Source organism: Stylophora pistillata, chromosome 10 (assembly GCF_964205215.1).
Source record: "Stylophora pistillata chromosome 10, jaStyPist1.2, whole genome shotgun sequence".
Classification (NCBI taxonomy): Eukaryota; Metazoa; Cnidaria; class Anthozoa; order Scleractinia; family Pocilloporidae; genus Stylophora; species Stylophora pistillata.
In genome coordinates, this window is record NC_142528.1 from 1389435 (window position 1) to 1408220 (window position 18786).

Genomic DNA, 18786 nt, shown 5'->3' on the forward strand with positions numbered 1-18786 from the left:
TTTTAGCCATTTGTCAGTTGTCAGTTAACCCCATCCAGACTCTCATGTGTCGTCTGCTGTTTAAAAACCGAAAGCTTAGTCTCATTGGCAACACTTTCCTCTGTTCCAGTTTCAGCCCGAGGCCTGGGTTTTATCACAGAACTCGTGCAGCACATCACTCCCCTGCTCTTTTGTCTAAACTGATGGTTCAGGAGAGCATACACGAAGGGGTTGACAGCTGAATTAAGCAACACCATCATGTCAACGATAGTGATATGAACAAACGTGATGTTGGGAGTCGCTAGGAATCTTAACACGTATTCAACTGACTCTGCTCCCCAACAAATTGCAAATATGACACTGACTGTCATGATCATCAAAGTGGCGCGTTTTCGTAGAAAGAAAGAGAAAGTAGTGTCAGCTCAAAAGCTATGGCCAATATGATTGTGACGATCAAGACTTTTTTTCAACTTTTCCGTTCACGGCTGTCCCTATAACAGGCAGTTTGTCCCTCGATTAACTTTTCATACCATTCCCATGCAGTAGGAGAGGATGTGCCAATAAGAATTTTGCCTGAAATTAATAAAAGACCCGAAGGCAGTCTAAAAAAGATTTGCAAAAGTTTCATTAAAGCAACCTAAGGAACTTGGGACATAATTTCTTTCCGTGGATTTTCATCAACTTACAGTAAAGGAACCTGACTGTATGACAAGGGGCTACTTTCTGTTTCTATTTGCTTTGTTTTATCAAATCAACCAGGATGCCTTTCCTCGAAAAAAATGGAATTTCTGGCGTTTGAGTGCCAACGAATAAGCCGGAAATTAAATATTTCTGCGGCACGAGAGGAACAGGGCAAGGGCCTGGGTCCTTGAGTATAGATATATTATGGGTATAGTGATACGAGTATTAAAACTTGTGATTACACGTGGGCAATCATTCTAGACCTACACCTTCTCAGCTATTGCTAAGTTTATTTATTTATTTATTTTTTGTAAGTATGCATATAGCCTAGTAGGAAGGTTACCTGAGCTTGTGCCTAGTTCCTACCCAGATTTCCTGTCTCTTTTTCCCTACGGGGTATTTTACAGCAGTTTTTTCTGGCCACCGTTCTAACCACGATGTTTGTTAGTGGTTGCTAAGCTCTCGGTATGTCTTTTTGTCGTGTGCTTTGATAACGATTACTGAAAATGCAATGTTTTTGAGTATGTGTTCCTTCATTATTGTACGCTGGTGCTCGGCCGAAACATGCAAAATAAACCTAATGGTTCACTACATTAGTGTCTGTTAAGAAGTGTAGATGAAATAAACCGCTTCTTTGTAGTTTAACCTTAAAAGGTTTAATTTACAGTTGTTGACGTAAATGTAATTTTTGTACATAATGCATTCTTTTCCCATATGGGGAGTTTTTCTAACCATTTTCCACTGCATTATCGCAGTAGGGTAGGACTAGAACGGAACATATGCGATCCATGCGAGTAGTCCACCCAATAATTCCCACCCATCCCACCCCAGGGGAGGACATCCATCACGCAGTAATCTCGTGCGTGGTCATCATTACTGATATCTGTAAAGTGCGCCAACTTAAAAACCAGAAATGTGATGTGGCGGCTCGTTTACTGATTCCTGTCATGTATCGCTTAGAGGGTTATTTGGATTACTTAAGCCAAACTAGGAAAACACAAAGAGGACATCTTCCTCTACAAATTGAAATAAAAGGCCATTAATACACATTATGAATAATCGAGTTTCACCAACCAACTACATCCCAGTGGAACTAATTTATGATCAATTCTGACAACCACTGAAAGCCTTACATCATAATTAAATAAATAGGGTCGCGTACTTGAACGTAGATTAAACTTCAGCTGTCCCAATTTATAATTATCTGAGGTGCTACTCAAATTAGAAAACCTTACTGTGGTGGTTCGAATTATAACGGGAGAACATGGTACATGTATTCTACTGCTTCGTTTTCGCCGTTTTAGCTTCCCTAATACCAGAAGGACAAGGTGAGATTCTCCTTCTAAGAGCTGTTTCCTTGCTCACGTCTAATTACTATTCCAAAGTTTGCGAAAGCATTATTTTCCTTTTTTTTCTATCTTTATTTACACAGCTAAGCCTTGAAATATTCAAGCGAACTTATTCTACTAGTATTGGATATATGAATTATTTAATCTAAAAATGTTTTCCCCTTGGACTGCAATAAGATAAGCTCGTACAGATTTTGTTAGATGTTCACATATTTTGAAGTTATTTTACGACACATGTTATGGAAATGAGAAGACTACAAAGGATATAATGTAAGGGTAATATGGCTTTTAGCAACCAAAAGAGGAAAAACATTTTCTGTTTCTACAACGGTATCCAAAAACCCCATTTTCGACTTTTGGATCCCGCTCGATGGCTCAATAATGCCCAACGGGGACGATCCTCAAAATAGCCTCTTCTGAAGCAAAATGTAACTAGTTTGGAAATTTTAGAAATAAGACACTGGCTGATAATTTTGGACAATACAGCCTGTAGCTGGAAAATACTAAACTTTCACTTTTCCATTAAAAGTAAAATAACAAGGGATTTGAAAATAATATGATAACGAATTGAATTAGGAAACGGAACTCTGTTGTTTCTGCTGTCATCCTGATAAAGAATAGTCAATAGGCAGCTGTCAGTACTTGGTATGTAAGGTAAGCAAAGTGGCTCTTATTAATGAGAAAAACAGATTGTTCTGTGAGTAAGTAGGTTATATCCTGCTCGAAAATTCTCCCTTTTAACGATTTTGAGAGAAGGCAGTACTTGACAGGTGTTGAAATCTGAGCCGCCAAACCAGTTGACAAATCCGGCCGATGAAGACGCAAGCTACAAGCCGTCGGTGACCATAAACTGTATCACAGAAGGAAAATTAGCGCTTTTTTCAAACTGAAATAGCATGCAAATTATTTGCGCTATCCCGATAAAAGTTTAACAAATCAGCGTGTACTCTTATCGAAAACAATTTCGTCATCTCATTGGTGAAAATGTTGTGGACCCACGAGGCTCAGCCCAGTGAGTCCAAACATTTTGACCACAGTAACTATGATGATGACTATTGACATGTGATTCGAAAAAGACGATAGCTTTTTTAGTGAACGAATTTCTAGAGATTGTGCATACCATGAGATCAATAGGTCAGAAATGCCTTTTTCTTCTAAGTATAAAAAAAAAACAGCGATCTACGGTTTACATAACCTGTGATTAAACAAACGGAACGTTAGAATAAAAATCCAGGCCGTGATGTGTTGGTTCAAAAAAATTTCAAAATCAGACAAAGCAAATCTCTTGAAGGCTGAATGAAGTATAAGATCTGTTCGACCGTCTGTCTATTAAGAAGAGACAGCCACAGAAGAAAGGTTTACTGTCAGCCTTAAGAATAGAAAAAGTTCGCCCTTTGATGTCGTACACGTAAAACGCGGACCTCCTTACGAATTTTGTTTTTCAGGAAAAATGCTTTGGAGATTTACTTATGTTCTTGTCTGTGTTTCGTTCACCAACCTTGCAACCTCTGAGGATCAATGCAGGACAGAAGTAAACATTCGTGGCATGGCTCTCAAAGGTTTTGTTTCCAAGAGAATGACAGTAGTAGCTCCTGATATCTGTGATATTTTATGTGAAAGGGAAGTTACCTGCCAGAGCTATATTTCAAAAGAAAAGAACAGATCTGTGAATTAAACAACCGCATAAAGGACGCAAGAGCTGAGAATTTCCGCTCCGTAGATCCAGCGTGGTTTTATATTCGGCGTTTGAACGGAAGAGGTAAGTACTTGACAAAGCATTTTAAATGATAGTTAGACATATTTTAGTCATACTTCCCACTTTACAAACAGCCAACATTTTCTGATCTTCCGCGCTTTCCGTAAAAAAAAATAACTAAAAGCCTTAAACAGTGGGCTTATGAGTGAGAGGACCCCGCCTCTCAAGGTCAGGTTGATGTCTGACAGAGAGTTTAACCATTCTCAGCCAAAGAAGGACATTCAAGTGAAAGGAATTCGAACACACCTACGAATACTTTGTTTTCAACTATTTATCCTATACCAGCTCCCTTGGGTTCGATTTCGGAGTTACCAGCTCGTTCATGCCATGAGATAAAAGCAAGCGAAAGGAAAGACATTGCAAGTAGCAACTACTGGCTGGATCCATCTGGCACTGGGAAAGCAGTTCTGGTTTATTGTGATATGTATTTGGAAGGTTAATCACATTGTTTTAAGTCACTTCTGGTTTCCTTCTTTGTTAAATTCGTCGATTCTTTAGATCAATCTTCTTCGGTGCAGCATGAATTGAAAATTTTCATCATGCACTAGTTGAGAATTCAGCGGGAACTTTGTTCTGTGGTTCCCGCTTTTCATAAAAAAGCCAAAAAGGGCAAAAAGTCGCACCAACGGACAAGCTGAAACTAAACTGAATTTTGATGAAAGTTTGAAAAACATTCTTGCTTCAATATTGCAGGCATTGTCCATTTAATTGAAAGAAAATATTAAAATTCTGTTGTGTTGTGTGGCCATGATTGTCAATGAAGTACAATGTACTGTTTCCCTGATAAAAAATACAAACATATTTCTGTGGAACAATAATCGTTACGCCCCACTTTAACAGTCAAGCTGGACCGGTCTATTAAAACTGAGTAATATTTATGAATAAAGGCTGATAGTTTCTCAAGAAACTGTTTGGGGCTGCGTCGGTGGGGGTAACGGAATAATTTCAATAAATCAACAAAGTTGAAATGGTAAATTGGCCACCCTCACGATTATAAAAGCTGACGTTTCGAGCGTTAGCCCTTCGTCCGAGCGAATAGAGGAATTGTGGTTTGTGTGTGCTTTTAAAGGCAGAAAATGGAGCTACGTGATTGGTGGGAACATGGCAACGAGAAAAACACGAATAAATAAGTGGAATGAAAAGCGTTCGTTGATACCTGTCGGATTTAGACTGCCGGTTTGAAAGATTAGCTTTTGTTCAAGAGTTTACGGGTTTCCGTGCTACCTAAGTGTAACTGGGAAAGACCGCAGATTGCCATATGTTGCTTGGAATGATTAGGCAAGTTAAAATGTCTAGCGACTGGTTTCGATGTGTCCTTGTCATTCCTCTCCACGTCGCGAAGGTGTTCTCGGAATCGGTCACCTAGTCTTCTGCCTGTTTCGCCGATGTAAATCTTTTTGCAATAAGTGCAAGTTATGCAGTAGATTACATTGGCGGAGGTGCACGTGAAGTGATCGGTGATCTTAATGGATCGTTTGGGTCCCGATATTTTCTCAGTGTTGTGAATGAAAGGACGCATTTTGCATCGTGCACGAGCGCATTTAAAAGTGCCTGGTTGGTCATTAGTCTGAAAAGAACTTGTGACCAAAAAATTACCTACGTTTTTGTCGCGTTTGAATGAAATGAGCGGAGGCTGCGAAAAGATAGTGCTTGTCCCTGGATCGTTTTGAAGTAATTTAAAGTTTTTAAGAATGATGGATTTAACGGATTTGTTGTGAGGGTGAATGGAATGCGGTCGGAATCTTCCTTTTGTGACGTTTGTAGTGCCGAATGTCGATCAATAAGTTGGGCGCGGTGGTAACCCGCTTGAACGACAGAATCAGGGTAACCACGTTTATCGAATAACTGGCACATTGACTCTGATTTGTGGTGAAAATCAGAGTCATCGCTACATAAACGACGAAGTCTTAGAAACTGAGAGAAAGGAATGGAGTTCTTAACGTGAGATGGATGCGAAGACGAATACAACAAGCAATTATGCGAGTCTGTAGCTTTGTTATACACACTAGTGCATAAACCGTTGCCTTCAATTGAAACTTTGATGTCTCTTTCAGAGCCGGGTGAAAAGAATTGACTGCGGTTATGAATTGAGTCAGCTCCTCTCTGGTAGAGGAGGTGGCGCCGATGCAGTCGTCGATGTAGCGACCGTAGAGTTCAGGTTTGGAGCCGTTTTATTAGTGTTCGACAAAACCTACAAAAAGATTGGCATAGCTAGGTCCCATTTTGGTACCCATGGCTACACCATTGGTTTTTGTGTACCCGTGGCTACAACACTGGTTTCTTGACAAAACCTCCCGAGGGGACCAGAGGAGCTAACTGGTTTGTTTGTCGATCTGGAGATAAAAGCATCGCTAGTGAAAGATCTGTGGGAGGAATTGGGAATTGAGTGAATGGAAATGGAACTGCAACATCTCTGCTTTGATTTTCTGGAGAAATCGAGACTGGTGGTAATTTTTTGGCGGAATTATTCGCTTCGGGCGACGGACACTTTTAAAATAGGTTTCCGGCCTTTTAGCAGTTGAACACCAACATAGCGCTAACTCGCCGAAAACGCTTGAAAATGGCCTGAGACGCTAGGAATCAACAAAGAAAACAACAAGGCAATAAGGTAAGCCCATTTTATTTCAAAACAAGAAATTTTTTTTCTCTCTTTTAAGGCAAATCGATAACATCCCATAAAAAACCTTTATAAAGATAAAACGTTGCGCAACACGGTAAGAGTCACATCCGCTTTTCCAGTAGTGAGCTTGGGCTGCCTGTGATTTACCATTTCAACTTTGTTGATATCTTGAAATTATTGAGTAATATTTGAACAACTCAAGTAGACATCTTGAAATTATTGAGTAATATTTGAACAACTCAAATAGACATTTGTTAAAATTCGCCTCAGTTCTTCTAGGTTTTCTCTTTTTCCTTTTTCCAACCTGTTCATAGTTCTGAAAATACAACGATAAGCAGCTCAATGTTGGCTGCATGATTATAAAATATGTGTTATGGACAGGAAGATTGAGGAATCATTAAAGTACTCAAGATCAAGTATTCTAGAAACATTTTAAAACTTACTCGTGACCTATCAATAGAGAGGAATAATGAACTCTTTATTAGGAAGTATTCAGCCTAAAACCTACAATGAGCCTCTAAGGCCCGGTTCAAACGTCGAACTCTGCATGTGCCGAACCTAATACCTATTTGGGTCGACCCAAATAATTAAGTTCGACAGATGATTCAGACGTCAGTTGAACCAGAGTTAATAGAGGGAACTGGTTATGAAATCCGGCGAACTTCAAACGATGGAACTCTTTGTGTTGGTTCATGGCATGTCACGTGACCGCGAAGCTGCACAAAGTGCTTCCAGTTTATTCTTTTTTTACGGATGATCTAAAAATAATCTAACTGAAATATTATCTTAAGAGGATTCGTAAGTGATGAAGTGATGCCAAGGGTCAACTGCTCCGTCCTTGGCTGCGGATCGTGCAGACGATCGAAGGGAATAGGAATTTTTAAGCTGCCTGTCGCGAAAGACGAGGCTCATCGAAAATGGCGCAACAACAAAATGAAACCGTTACGGTCAGCGGTTACTGATATGAACCCAAGAGGATTCAACATGGCGGAGTTTTCGGAAAACCGCGCGAGAAACAACTCGGAAGAATTTCTCATCGCTAATGCCATCCGTGAAGGAAGAAGAAGGCGCCTTAACATGCAAATGGCGTTAAACCACCTAGTTGCTCAGAGGAGGAGAGTTTTGAATGCTTGTTTTCTTGTTGTGTTGTTTATTTCATCACAACGAAACAACATCACTCCTGTGTCTCGCTCCTGTCGTCGGTTGAGGAGAAGCGCTGGATGGTGGGAGAATGCTCGGAACAACTATTCGGAGGCAAGATTCAGGAAAACATTTCGGATTTCTCGGTCAATACAATACAATACAATGTTCTTTACAATACAATATTCTTTATTTCAAGAGGGCAGATACATGATTAACCCAGTAAAGAGTTTTCTAACACATGGCCCTCTAATGAACCCACCCAAACCACCCCAGTGGAGGACATCCATCACACAGTAACCTCGTGCGTGGGAAATTAATGTCTCTTACCCCAACCTTGCAGGAGATGGGACCTCCACTCATTCGTCCCTATCCGAGAAGACTAGAATATCTAACCATTTCTTGATGTTATAGAAAGGCAGCAAATTCTTCTCGATTATTTTAAGATCCTGAGTGTTGGTCCTGCCGGGGCTTGAACCCTCGACCTCCCGCACAACATTCCGGCGCCCTACCAATTGAGCTAACCATCATCATCCAACAATAAAATTTACGGCTGAGATTTCCGATAAGGAAACAACATTCTTGGACACCTACATCTACAAAGCGAACGATTCGAAAAAGACGCAGTCCTTGATGTGCGTACTCCTGTTAAACAAACTGAGACATTTCATTATACACATTATAGTTCCTGTCACCCTCAAGGAGTTAAAAAAGGCTTCATAAAAGGGGAGGCCCTTAGACTTCTCAGAACAAACTCCTCTCAAACAATATTCGAGGAGAAAATCGCAAATTTCAAGGCGCATTTACTGAAGAGAGGCTACCCAGAGGACCTCATTAACACAATCCTCTCAGAGGTGAATTTCAAAAACAAGAAACTAGCTCTTCAATAGAAACAGAAGACGAACCAACGAATCTTGCCTTTTGTTACACAATACCAACCATCAGTGCCAAACCTAAAGCAAATTCTCATGAGAAACTGGCATGTAATAGAAATACAACCACCACTGAGCGAAATATACAAAAGACTGCCCCTCGTATCTTACAAAAGAGGACGGTCGCTCAAAGACATACTCATGAGGGCAAAACTTTGAATAGGCTATTCTAAACACGCGCTGAGAAGTCGTGTAGGCCTGTCAACCCCATTTCACATCGAATGTAATCTTATGCGCATGGCGTATTGTACAAATATGATGCGAATGAATTTAAACCTTCCTTTTAAGATAATTTTTAATGGTAGGCCTGTCTGCTTCGTTTGTAACCTTTCAGGGTTACCGCCTGGCAGGGAAATTACACAGAAATTTCAAAATGATGACCTCTCAGCTAACTTGCAGAAGAGTAAGTAACTCCTTCATCATGGTTTAGCGGATACTGAAGTTTGCAAAGAAAAAAGAAAATAGGCCTCTTTTTCTTAATTGTCAGTTCACATACATTCATGTACAAGCTTCTGTATTCAAATTTTTTCAGCGGGTTAGTGGATTGCAAGAAGCTAATTCAGGAAGTTCATGCATTCAGTTTGCAAACAATTGTTTCGCAGTAATGAGATTAGAAACGGTTATGATTTTGGGGTAGCCTAAATGAAAGTTTAGAAAAAATAGGCACGTCTACGATGCTCTCTATGCAAGTTTTCTGTCTCTGCAATGATGTCCATGAACATTTTCGGCTTTTCCATGCCGCACAATGGACAAGACGACTATTGGTAGACCTTTGTTTTTGAAAAAACGCCGAAAGGCTTGTTGGAACTTAACTGAAATGGCTCTTCCTGACACAGCCTTTCTAAAGTTTCGCAATAAAATGTTAAATTCTCATGGGACCAATGGCCATTTACCTGACGTTGATGGCAGCAAGTCTCATGCATTCAGTAGTTTTAATTTGGCACCACTGAAGAGATCACATGCCAGTTACATGCACTGTTCTTAGTCAGCCTTAAGATAAAAGTTCGTTAGTTGATACCCAGACCTATCTATGATTTCCGTTTTTCAGGAATAATGTTGTGGAGATTTTGTTATTTTCTTGTCTGTGTTATGTTCATCAACCTTGTGACCGCTGAGGATCAATGCAGGACAGAAATTAATATTCGTGGCATGGCTCTCAGAGGTTTCATTTTCAATAAAATGGCGGTGGTAGCTCCTCATATCTGTGATATCTTATGTGAAAGGGAAATTACCTGCCAGAGCTATAATTTCAACAGAAAAGAACAGATCTGTGAATTAAACAACCGCACAAAGGACGCAAGACCTGAGAATTTCCGTTCATACCCAGCGTGGTTTTATATTCGCCGTTTGAACGGAAGAGGTATGTACTAAGCTAACCACCTTGTCGAATAATAATCATGGATATCTTTAACACAAGCAAAGATTACGTTAATTTTCTTATGCAAACAATGTCAAACAGACGTTTTCTAGAAAGAGTATGCATGTGTATATAATTAGGATTCCAATAACGATATTTTAATATTGAAATAGAAAAATATTTTTGAACATAAGCTCGACGGCTGCTTACAGTCCACCTTTTCCGATCTCTTATGGTATTATATAAAGAATATATAACTCTATAATTTTTCTAGAGAGAGACAAAGACAACTTGTGTGTGTGTGTAAAACGAGAAATTATTGGTTTATTTACCTTTTAAAGTGTTACAAGAAGCTAATCTAGTAAAGCTTATGAGAGAGGGTACCTACCTATCCATGGGGGTAGGGGGACAGCTTAACCGAGCTTTTAAGCTTTGACAACCGAAGGAGGACATACAAGTGAGTGGGATTCAAAAGTCATATTTTTGTGCAATTAGTTCTTATTCCTCTTTCGATGAACGCAATTTAACATACCTTATGTTTTCCAACATTTTTACCCATTCAGCTCCCTTGGGTTCGATTCCGGAGTTACCAGCACGTTCATGCCGTGAAATAAAAGCAAGCGAAGGGAAAGCCACCGGAAGCAACAAATACTGGCTGGATCCATCTAGCACTGGGAAGGCAGTTCTGGTTTACTGTGATATGTACTTGGAAGGTAAATCATAGTTAAGCCACTGCTTGCGTTGTCTTTTATTTTTATAGTATCCTTGGTAGCTTCAATACATAAAAACTCGTGAATAACTATGCATTGCACAGTTTCCGCTTTATGTTTCTGTTTCACTGAGTAAAAAGCTTCAAGGCAATTATACGCAGGAGTTTGACGATCTCAAACTGAACTAAATTTGGATAGAATTTGAAAAAAAAAATTATTTTTCCAATATTGCTGGTAAACACGGTCTATTTTGCTGGGAGACAATTAATTCTTGTTTTATGGCAGTGATTGTCAATTTAGTAGTGTGTAAGGCTATTTCTCTGCTTTATTAACATTTATGAAATCATGACTTCTTCCTTTCTCTTGAACTAACCAGATCAAGATGAATGCATCAGTGGAAACAATGCTTGTGACGTCAATGGATACTATACCAACACACCGTGGGCTCCTATCACTGTACTTGCAGAGAGGGATACATTGGCGATGGACACTCGTGTTCAGGTACATCGCCATTAATTTAGACGATATTCTTGCGAGTATCGTGATAGCTTACGCGGTTTGATAATGACTTATCATTGATTTGCTGACGGGAAATCAATGATAACTTGTATGCTACGCATGTTTTACATGCGTAGCATACAAGTTTAACACTTTCCAAGTTATTTTGCTTCTAAGTTTATCTTAAAAAATGTGAAAGGTTGAAGGGACAATTGATGAAATAAGAATAAAGTATGCATGGGAGATGTGGAGGTGAACTATGGCCTCTCTTGAGTAGAAGAAAAAATTGAAATCTCTGACGAAGAGCTTCTTTCAAACGTGATTTTTTCCCATTATGTGGGTTTTCAAACTCTCTTACTATCCAGTGTTGCAAGGGTATATAGTCTGCATTTTAACACACTATCAACAAACTGCTGTTGAGATGGAAGATAACTTCCAAGTAAGGATATTGTTTGGATTTAACCATGAAAGATTCCCATGACTAACCCACAAAGAAATCTATGATAACCAATAAGGAGAGTTAAATTTTAGATCCTGGAGGTGAGAAAGTCAATTTGACCACTTCACACTGCTGGTAATGAAATGTGCAATTGAGATGTTTTACACTCATCTCGCACTAAATCTCATTTAACAGCCATGTCATCATTTAGTTTTTGAATGCAGTGAACTCCTAATTAACATTCTTTTTAGCCACCAGGGGTGGGGGGGGGGGGAAATTTCAAAGTCATTCCTCCCAATGATATCAATACATCATTCAACAAAAAGGTGATGGCAATAGACAAAACGATCAGTTACCGTCCGTTTTTTAACTAAAGTATAAAATATTTTCGAATAAGTTACAGGGAAAATTAAGGGAGCTAAACGGGAGATTGAAGATAACACGAAAAGTGAGAAGGCAAATTGGGGAGCAAGAAGCGTGTTTTGGGCTAATTTATTCCTTCTTAAATTTAAAATCATCTCAAATTTTAAAATTTCAAGTTGCTAGAACCGAGCTCCCCGCCACTTCTGAGTATTTAAGTTTATTCTGGAAATTATAATTGCTGTAAAAAATATGCATAGATTGGGAATAAAATTTTTAAGTTATTTGAATGTACTGAAGCTTTTTGTGAGTTCCTAAAAGAGTAGAATTTGAAAAGCTACGGCTATGTGTGGTGAAAGATAAAGCATACGACAAGATGATGATCAAAACATTTTATTTGCGTAATGGTGCCTCTCCAAGTCTTGCAACCTTCCGGAGGTCTTTGTGAGTTTAGTGATATTTAGAAAACCATCGGAATTTGTATATGACTCTTGCACAGGACTTGCAACTTCCTGTATGTCTTTGTGAGTTTAGTGAAATCTAGCAAAACATCGGGATTTGTTTGTAACTCCTTGACAGGTCTTGCAACCTCCCGCGTGTCTTTGTGACTGTAGATAAATTTTTCAAAGCATGGTGATGTTTTTTTACTCCTGCCTAGGTCGGCATGCAAACTCGGATAGCAGATTTTAGAAAAAAGCGTTGGAAAAAGTAAGAGGGAACGTTCAAATTTTCTTCGCACTCATTTAACCACTTTTAGAGTTATGTTGGTCAGGCTAAATTTAATTTTTTTTTTTTGGAATAATAGATAAATATAAAAGTAATTGTAGCACCAATGGTTAGCCGAAGATCGAAAGGACGGTTGACGGTGAAGCTTCCAGAAACCGTAAAGAGAAACTATACAAATACCTGTAAAATTAAAATTTAATGTATATTTCCCCTTGGTTGGCCTTGTAAACTTAGGAGTTTGAATTACCATGAAATCCTTGAGGGCTTATACTGCTTAATTCGTAAATAAAAATCGTAAACGCGGAGTAATCTCTATACACAAACCATGTTAGCAAAGCTTCCAAAGAAGAAAAGATTCAAACAAACTTCAAGTTGCACAAGCGAGAATTTACCAAATGTCGTTTTTACGGTATGGTACTCGAGTACCTTTTGTGTCTGAACAGGTACATGTGGCGACCGCTGAATAAAAAGGTACAACTACAATCTAACATTACTAAGCATATTTCCTGACACTTTGATCGAAAATACAAACAACTTTTCGCGCGCTGAACGCTAAGAACGGCTGCATTGGGTTCTCCAACTCAACATAACAAGGGGAAAGAGTCATAAGAAATGACCCTTGACAACCTTATAAATAAAGAAAGAATGAGGTGTATTTGAGCGCAGATTAAACTTCAGCTAGCTCAAATTGCCTGACTCGAGAAAATTATAACGGGCATTTTCTGGGAACATGCTCTTTGCATTCTACTGCTTCGTTCTCGCCGTTTTGGCTTCTCTGATACCTGCAGAAGAAAAAGTGAGATTTTCCTATAATTTTGTCCTGGTTCAAGTCTGAGTACTATTTAAAAATTTATTATTATAGATTGTTAATATCCTTATTAACATAACAAAGCCTTGAAATATTCACACAAACTTCCAGTGTTGCTAGGTATAACAAATTACTCCAATCATGACAAATAGTTTTCTCCTTTGGATGGTATGAAGTAACCTTCAAATTTTACAAAGTTGAAATGGTAAATTGGCCACCGGTAAATTGGCCACATACGGTGGCCAATTTACCATTTCAACTTTGTTGATATATCCAAATTATTTCGTTACCCCCACCTACGCAGCCCTAAACAGTTTCTTTCGAAACTATCAGCCTTTATTCAAATTTTACAGTACGTTCAACATTTGCCGAATTCATTTTACAACAAATTATTTACGAGCAACAAGATGAAGAATATGGGGAACATGATTTTTGGAGTAGCAAAAAGAGAGTATACGGTAGAATGATTAATCACGTCTCTACAACGCTGTCTATGCACGTTTTAAAATTTTCGATGCCACGTGATAGCGAAATTATCACTGGAGGTCCTTTGTATCGTCAATACAAGCGAACTAACGTTTCGTGAAAAATTTTTAATTTTCAAACCCTACCTGAAGAGAAAAAATATAGAGAAAAGGAAAAGCACCAATGCTTTTAACTTTGGGCTTAAACGTGTTATTTGTATTAATACTTGGCTGTTGGTAAAATCTGAGGACTTTGTGGATTGAAACTTTGCGTCTGGAGAAAAGAAACTAAGCTTGGAACACAATTTTACTTCACATACATACATACATACATACATACATACATATATACATACATACATACATACATACATACATACATACATACATACATAAATCCATTCACTGTTACTTCCTAAAGAGCCGGGGCTTCTCAAGCTAAACAGGTGGTTTTCAAGAAGATTTTTGTTAAAAAAATTTTATGCAATCCTGTTTGATTAAAACGGAGATTGTTCATCGTCGATTCGTTGAGTTCCTTGAGATGTTTTTTTTTTTCAAAAATAATGCTGTCAGGGATATACGGGATATCCCAGGAACTATATAGAACCGAAAGGCCAATGAGGCTTTCAAACAAGTTTCTACCGTCTGAAGAATTTCTGTGTTACTTCAGGATTTTGTATGAAAGTTCTAAATGTTTAGTTGATGGTTTGGTCGTCTTTATTTTGCGGTCAAGTTTGGGTAGATAAGAAGAGCGTAGAAATATTTGTTAAAACGTTTTCAAGTAACTTATCGCCATACATTGCACCCCTACAGAGATAACTAAACCAGAATAGAAAAACACATAAAGGACAACTTTCCCTAAAATTCAAATTGAAGGCCATCAATATGCATTAAGTATAATCGACTTTCACCAACCAACTACATCCCAGAGAAACTTATTCAATTGTGGCAACCACTGACAACCCCATAATTAAACAGAGAAGGTTGTGTATTTCAACGCATATTAAACTTCAGCTGTCTCAATTTGTCTGATATTTCTCCGGCATAAGGTTGAAAAACTCGCCGTAATTCGCCGTAAGTACAGCGGGCATTTTCTAGCAAACATGCTCTTTGTATTCTACTGCTTCATTCTCGCCGTTTTGGCTTCCTTAATACCAGAAGGACAAGGTGATATTTTCCTACAGTTATGTCCTAACTCATGTCTGAGTACTTTTTAAAAGTTTACCAAGTCATTACGTTGCATTTTTATTATCCTTATTAGCATAACTAAGTCTTGAAATATTCACACAGGCTTCTTCAAGAAGTATTAAAGACATTAAAGTTATTTCAAGTAAATAGTTTTGGTCCTGGACAAGCACAATATATACAACCTACGCATTTCATAAGAAGTTGAGAATAAAATTTTAAGGGAATATGGTTTTTGGATCAGCCAAAAGGGAAAGTTTAACTCAGAATAATTAAACACGTCTCTGCAATGCTGTCCATAAAAGTTCTCGACTTTTCGATGCCACACGATGGATAAGTGACCACTGGCAGATCTTCGAATTTTAAAACAAATGGGAATACTTATTGAACTCAACTAAAATGGTTCGGCTGAATCAAATGAAAACTTGACAGAGAAGCGAAACTTTCCAAGCCATGTAACATAGTCTTAAAAATAACATTTGTGGAAAAAATTGAAGAGAAAAGAAAAAGCAGCCGAGCTTTTAAACGGCCGTTAGGCTTAACCTTTTATTTGTGGTAAAACTCGGCTATTTGACAAATCTTACCTTCTTAAATATATCCATTCGTTGTTACTTCCTAAAAATAACTTTTCAAGCTTAACAGTTGGTTTCACGAAAAAAAAAATTTTAAACAAACTTTTATGCACTCCTGTTGAGATTGTTGGCGGTCGATTCATGGAGTTCCTTAAGATTTTTTATTTTTAAAACAATGCAGTCAGGTTTAAAAGTTCTTCAAGCGCGAGAACAGAGATGGCAAAGACGACACTGCTTTGTACGATTTGACACGAATCTCAAGACAGACCGTTTTCAGACTGTGTGGTGGTATCAAAGCAACTTTAACTCGGTAGCGCAGTCTTTTTTTCGTCAAATAAAGGTTTCACTGTGAACTGTGGACGGGTTTTGAAAACCTAGCGATAGTAAATATCTGAGTAATACAACAATGAATGTCCGGCTGCATCAGTATTGCGAAATAAGATCGGAAATTTATGAACAGTGATGTCAGTAAATTTTCCTCACTGTTCTCAAAAACGATATAAACGTTATATAACTTTGATGTAAATAAAGATGTTAGCATTTTTTGAATACAGGAAAAGATTCTGTGTGATAGAAAACCATTGACGTGTTCACTACAGAGGATGGATTTTTGAAAAGGATTCATCATTAATTGATGTAGACATCCTGTTTTGACTGACAGGAAAATTTAGCGGCCTCAGGCTAAATCGAATTCAACACCTAACTTTGAGTCCGCACTTTCACTTAGTGGGGTAAATTTGGCCGAAAAAGCAAACTAATTCTTACAGTATAACCTACCATCAACACAAATCTGGATAATATAGCTGTCGATCGAAAACGTAAATTTTCGAAAACACGCTTTAAAAGAAGATGATGTGAAAATGCCCTCTTCGCCCCTATGGCATGTCCAGAATAATTAAAGAAAAAGAAGCTTTTCGAACACTCCTACAACAGCACAAGGTTTTCTATTTTCCTGCATAGTTTTTCAAGTTTTGCTATCAATTGCTATTTCGAAATCAGACTCTGAAAAGGAGTCGCATGTTTCCTTTTATCCTATTTCACTTCACTAGACCAAAATGTGACATTTCAGGATTTCTTGTTCCCGTATACTCAATTACGCTGATACTGGTTTCGTTATAAACCTTGAAATGAATTGTTTTCACTAACTCCTTTATTTCCTTTATCTTTTTCTCTTCTTTTTCTTCTTTTTCCTCTAAACGAAACAACCTACTGCACCTTCTTACATAGTTCCCCACAATCTTTCTAGAAGATTCTACAGATTTACAACGCGACTATTTTTAGTAATATTACATCATAGAATTTTCCAGAATTTACAGTAAACAACTCGAGTTTCGATAAATAGACGTCACTTACTCATGCCGGAACTACTAGAACTTTCCTAAAGGACTAAACAAGAATATTCTGGAAATCATAGGATAATCGATAAACGTGCCAAATAACATGTCTTCTGTCCAGTTACAATGTGCATGCTCGAGCATACATTTCAGCGTTTTGCCTCCTGGTGATCCACACTGTGGAAGTAAACTTTTGTTACATTTTTAGAGATAAAAACCCAGCACCTGCATAATACGCAGTATAGTTAAAATCTAAAGTCACGCTACACAACAACACACGCTTTTCATGAAATGAGTTTTGAGCTGAGACCAAACAATAAGCTCCTCGAAAACGTAATCTTTCTTAACGAACTCAACAAGCTCGGACTAGACGACCGTTATTACGTACGTGATAAACACGACTAATAGTATTAAAAATAATAATAATAATAACAATAATAATAACGGTTTATTCACAGTATATCCACATAAAAAGGTGTGGCTCTTCATCTGTGAAGGCCTACGATACTAATATTTAATATTAAAACTAAATTATAATGACTAACTAAACTGTAATAAAAACCATACATGAAAGTAAATATGCAGAATATATTGGTTGGTGGTGGTGGTTGTTTCAATGTCTTTACAAGGAAGACAAAGCGCACGCCTTTAAGAACGCCTTGCAGAGCCTGCAGTATTCTTTAAAATCTGTGCAATCCTTATATTTGCTGGCAATTCGTTAAAAATCATGGCTGCTGAATGCTGAAAGGTGCCTTGTACAAATGGAACATAAAACCTTGGAGCAACACTGGAACGGAGATGCCTAACGGGTTTTACGACGTGCAAATTTAAATGGGAGGGTCAGTTATCAGAATACAGTGCTTTTAAAATAGTCTTTAGTAGCGAGTAGTCCCTTAACTCCAGGATAGGTAACCAGCCAAGATCCAAAATGGTAGATATACTGTTTACGTATTTACAAGTGATGAAACAAGCCATAGCGAACTGGAGCCTTTGTAGTCTAGCTGAGAGGAACTTTGGTAGTGGATAAAAAACAATGTTACAGTAGCTTATTTTAGACAGAATTAATGTTTGTACCAAATGTTTCCGTAGTTTAAAATTAGTAAAGTTCCTTATTTCTCTTAAGGTTCTCAGAGTCGCATAACAAGATTTAAGAATAGAATTGATATGAAACTCCCACTTAAGATTTGAGTCATTGTGAACTCCCAGGAGTTTGGTAATATTAATACGTTCCAGTGGTTTACCGGAGATTTCTAATCCCAACTCCAGATTTCCGAGAGAATGTACATGAGCCATCTGTGGAGTTGAGATAAGAATGGCCTTGGTTTTCTTAGAGTTAAGGGCCAGGTTTGAATCATTTAACTAGGCGCCGAGGCCTGCCAGGGTTGCATTCATGCTTTCCGCTTGAGATGCGATCTGCGGTGTAGAACAGCTAGAGTATAATGTTGTATCGTCGGCATATTGGAAACTTTTGATTGTAGGTGGAAGAATATCTTGAAGATCCGCGACGTAGAGATGAACAACATTGGTCCAAGGATTGAGCCTCTCCAAATTCGGAGAGCACGGGTGACGATTTGCGATCATCAATTTGAACGTAATGTCTCCTGCCGCATAGATAATTAGCCAGCCATTCGAGGACATACTTTGAAAAACCGGGGTGATGCAACTTGGTTATCGCCGTTTTAAAACAAACGGTATCAAATGCTTTCGAAAAGTCTGCTAATACCGTAAGAGTTACCTCTTTCGTTTTCATGGCACTCAATAGGTCGTCCCTTATACCTAAGAGTACCATAGAGGTCGAATGCCCCTTACGAAAGCTCGAGATAGTGTCCCTAAGGAGAGATTCCCTAGTGCAGAAATCAGTCATTTGGGAAGCAAC

At 38.3% G+C, this 18786-nt stretch overlaps 2 protein-coding genes and 1 pseudogene across 2 annotated transcripts in view; 2 read left to right on the forward strand and 1 right to left on the reverse strand.

Moving 5' to 3' along the window:
* Positions 1 to 20: 20 nt before the first annotated feature.
* LOC148721252 (QRFP-like peptide receptor) overlaps positions 21 to 18786 on the reverse strand; it is a 65228-nt gene continuing 46462 nt past the window's right edge. Inside the window, exon 6 of the mRNA XM_088736109.1 lies at positions 21 to 269. Within this exon, the coding sequence (XP_088592235.1) occupies positions 21 to 269 (249 nt within the window). The remainder of the gene's footprint in view (positions 270 to 18786) is intronic.
* LOC148721253 (uncharacterized) overlaps positions 1925 to 18786 on the forward strand; it is a 34237-nt gene continuing 17375 nt past the window's right edge. The window contains exons 1-3 of the mRNA XM_088735901.1: positions 1925 to 1988; positions 9506 to 9817; positions 10378 to 10527. Of these exons, the coding sequence (XP_088592027.1) occupies positions 1925 to 1988; positions 9506 to 9817; positions 10378 to 10527 (526 nt within the window). The remainder of the gene's footprint in view (positions 1989 to 9505; positions 9818 to 10377; positions 10528 to 18786) is intronic.
* Positions 3460 to 4205, forward strand: LOC148721254 (uncharacterized; annotated as a pseudogene).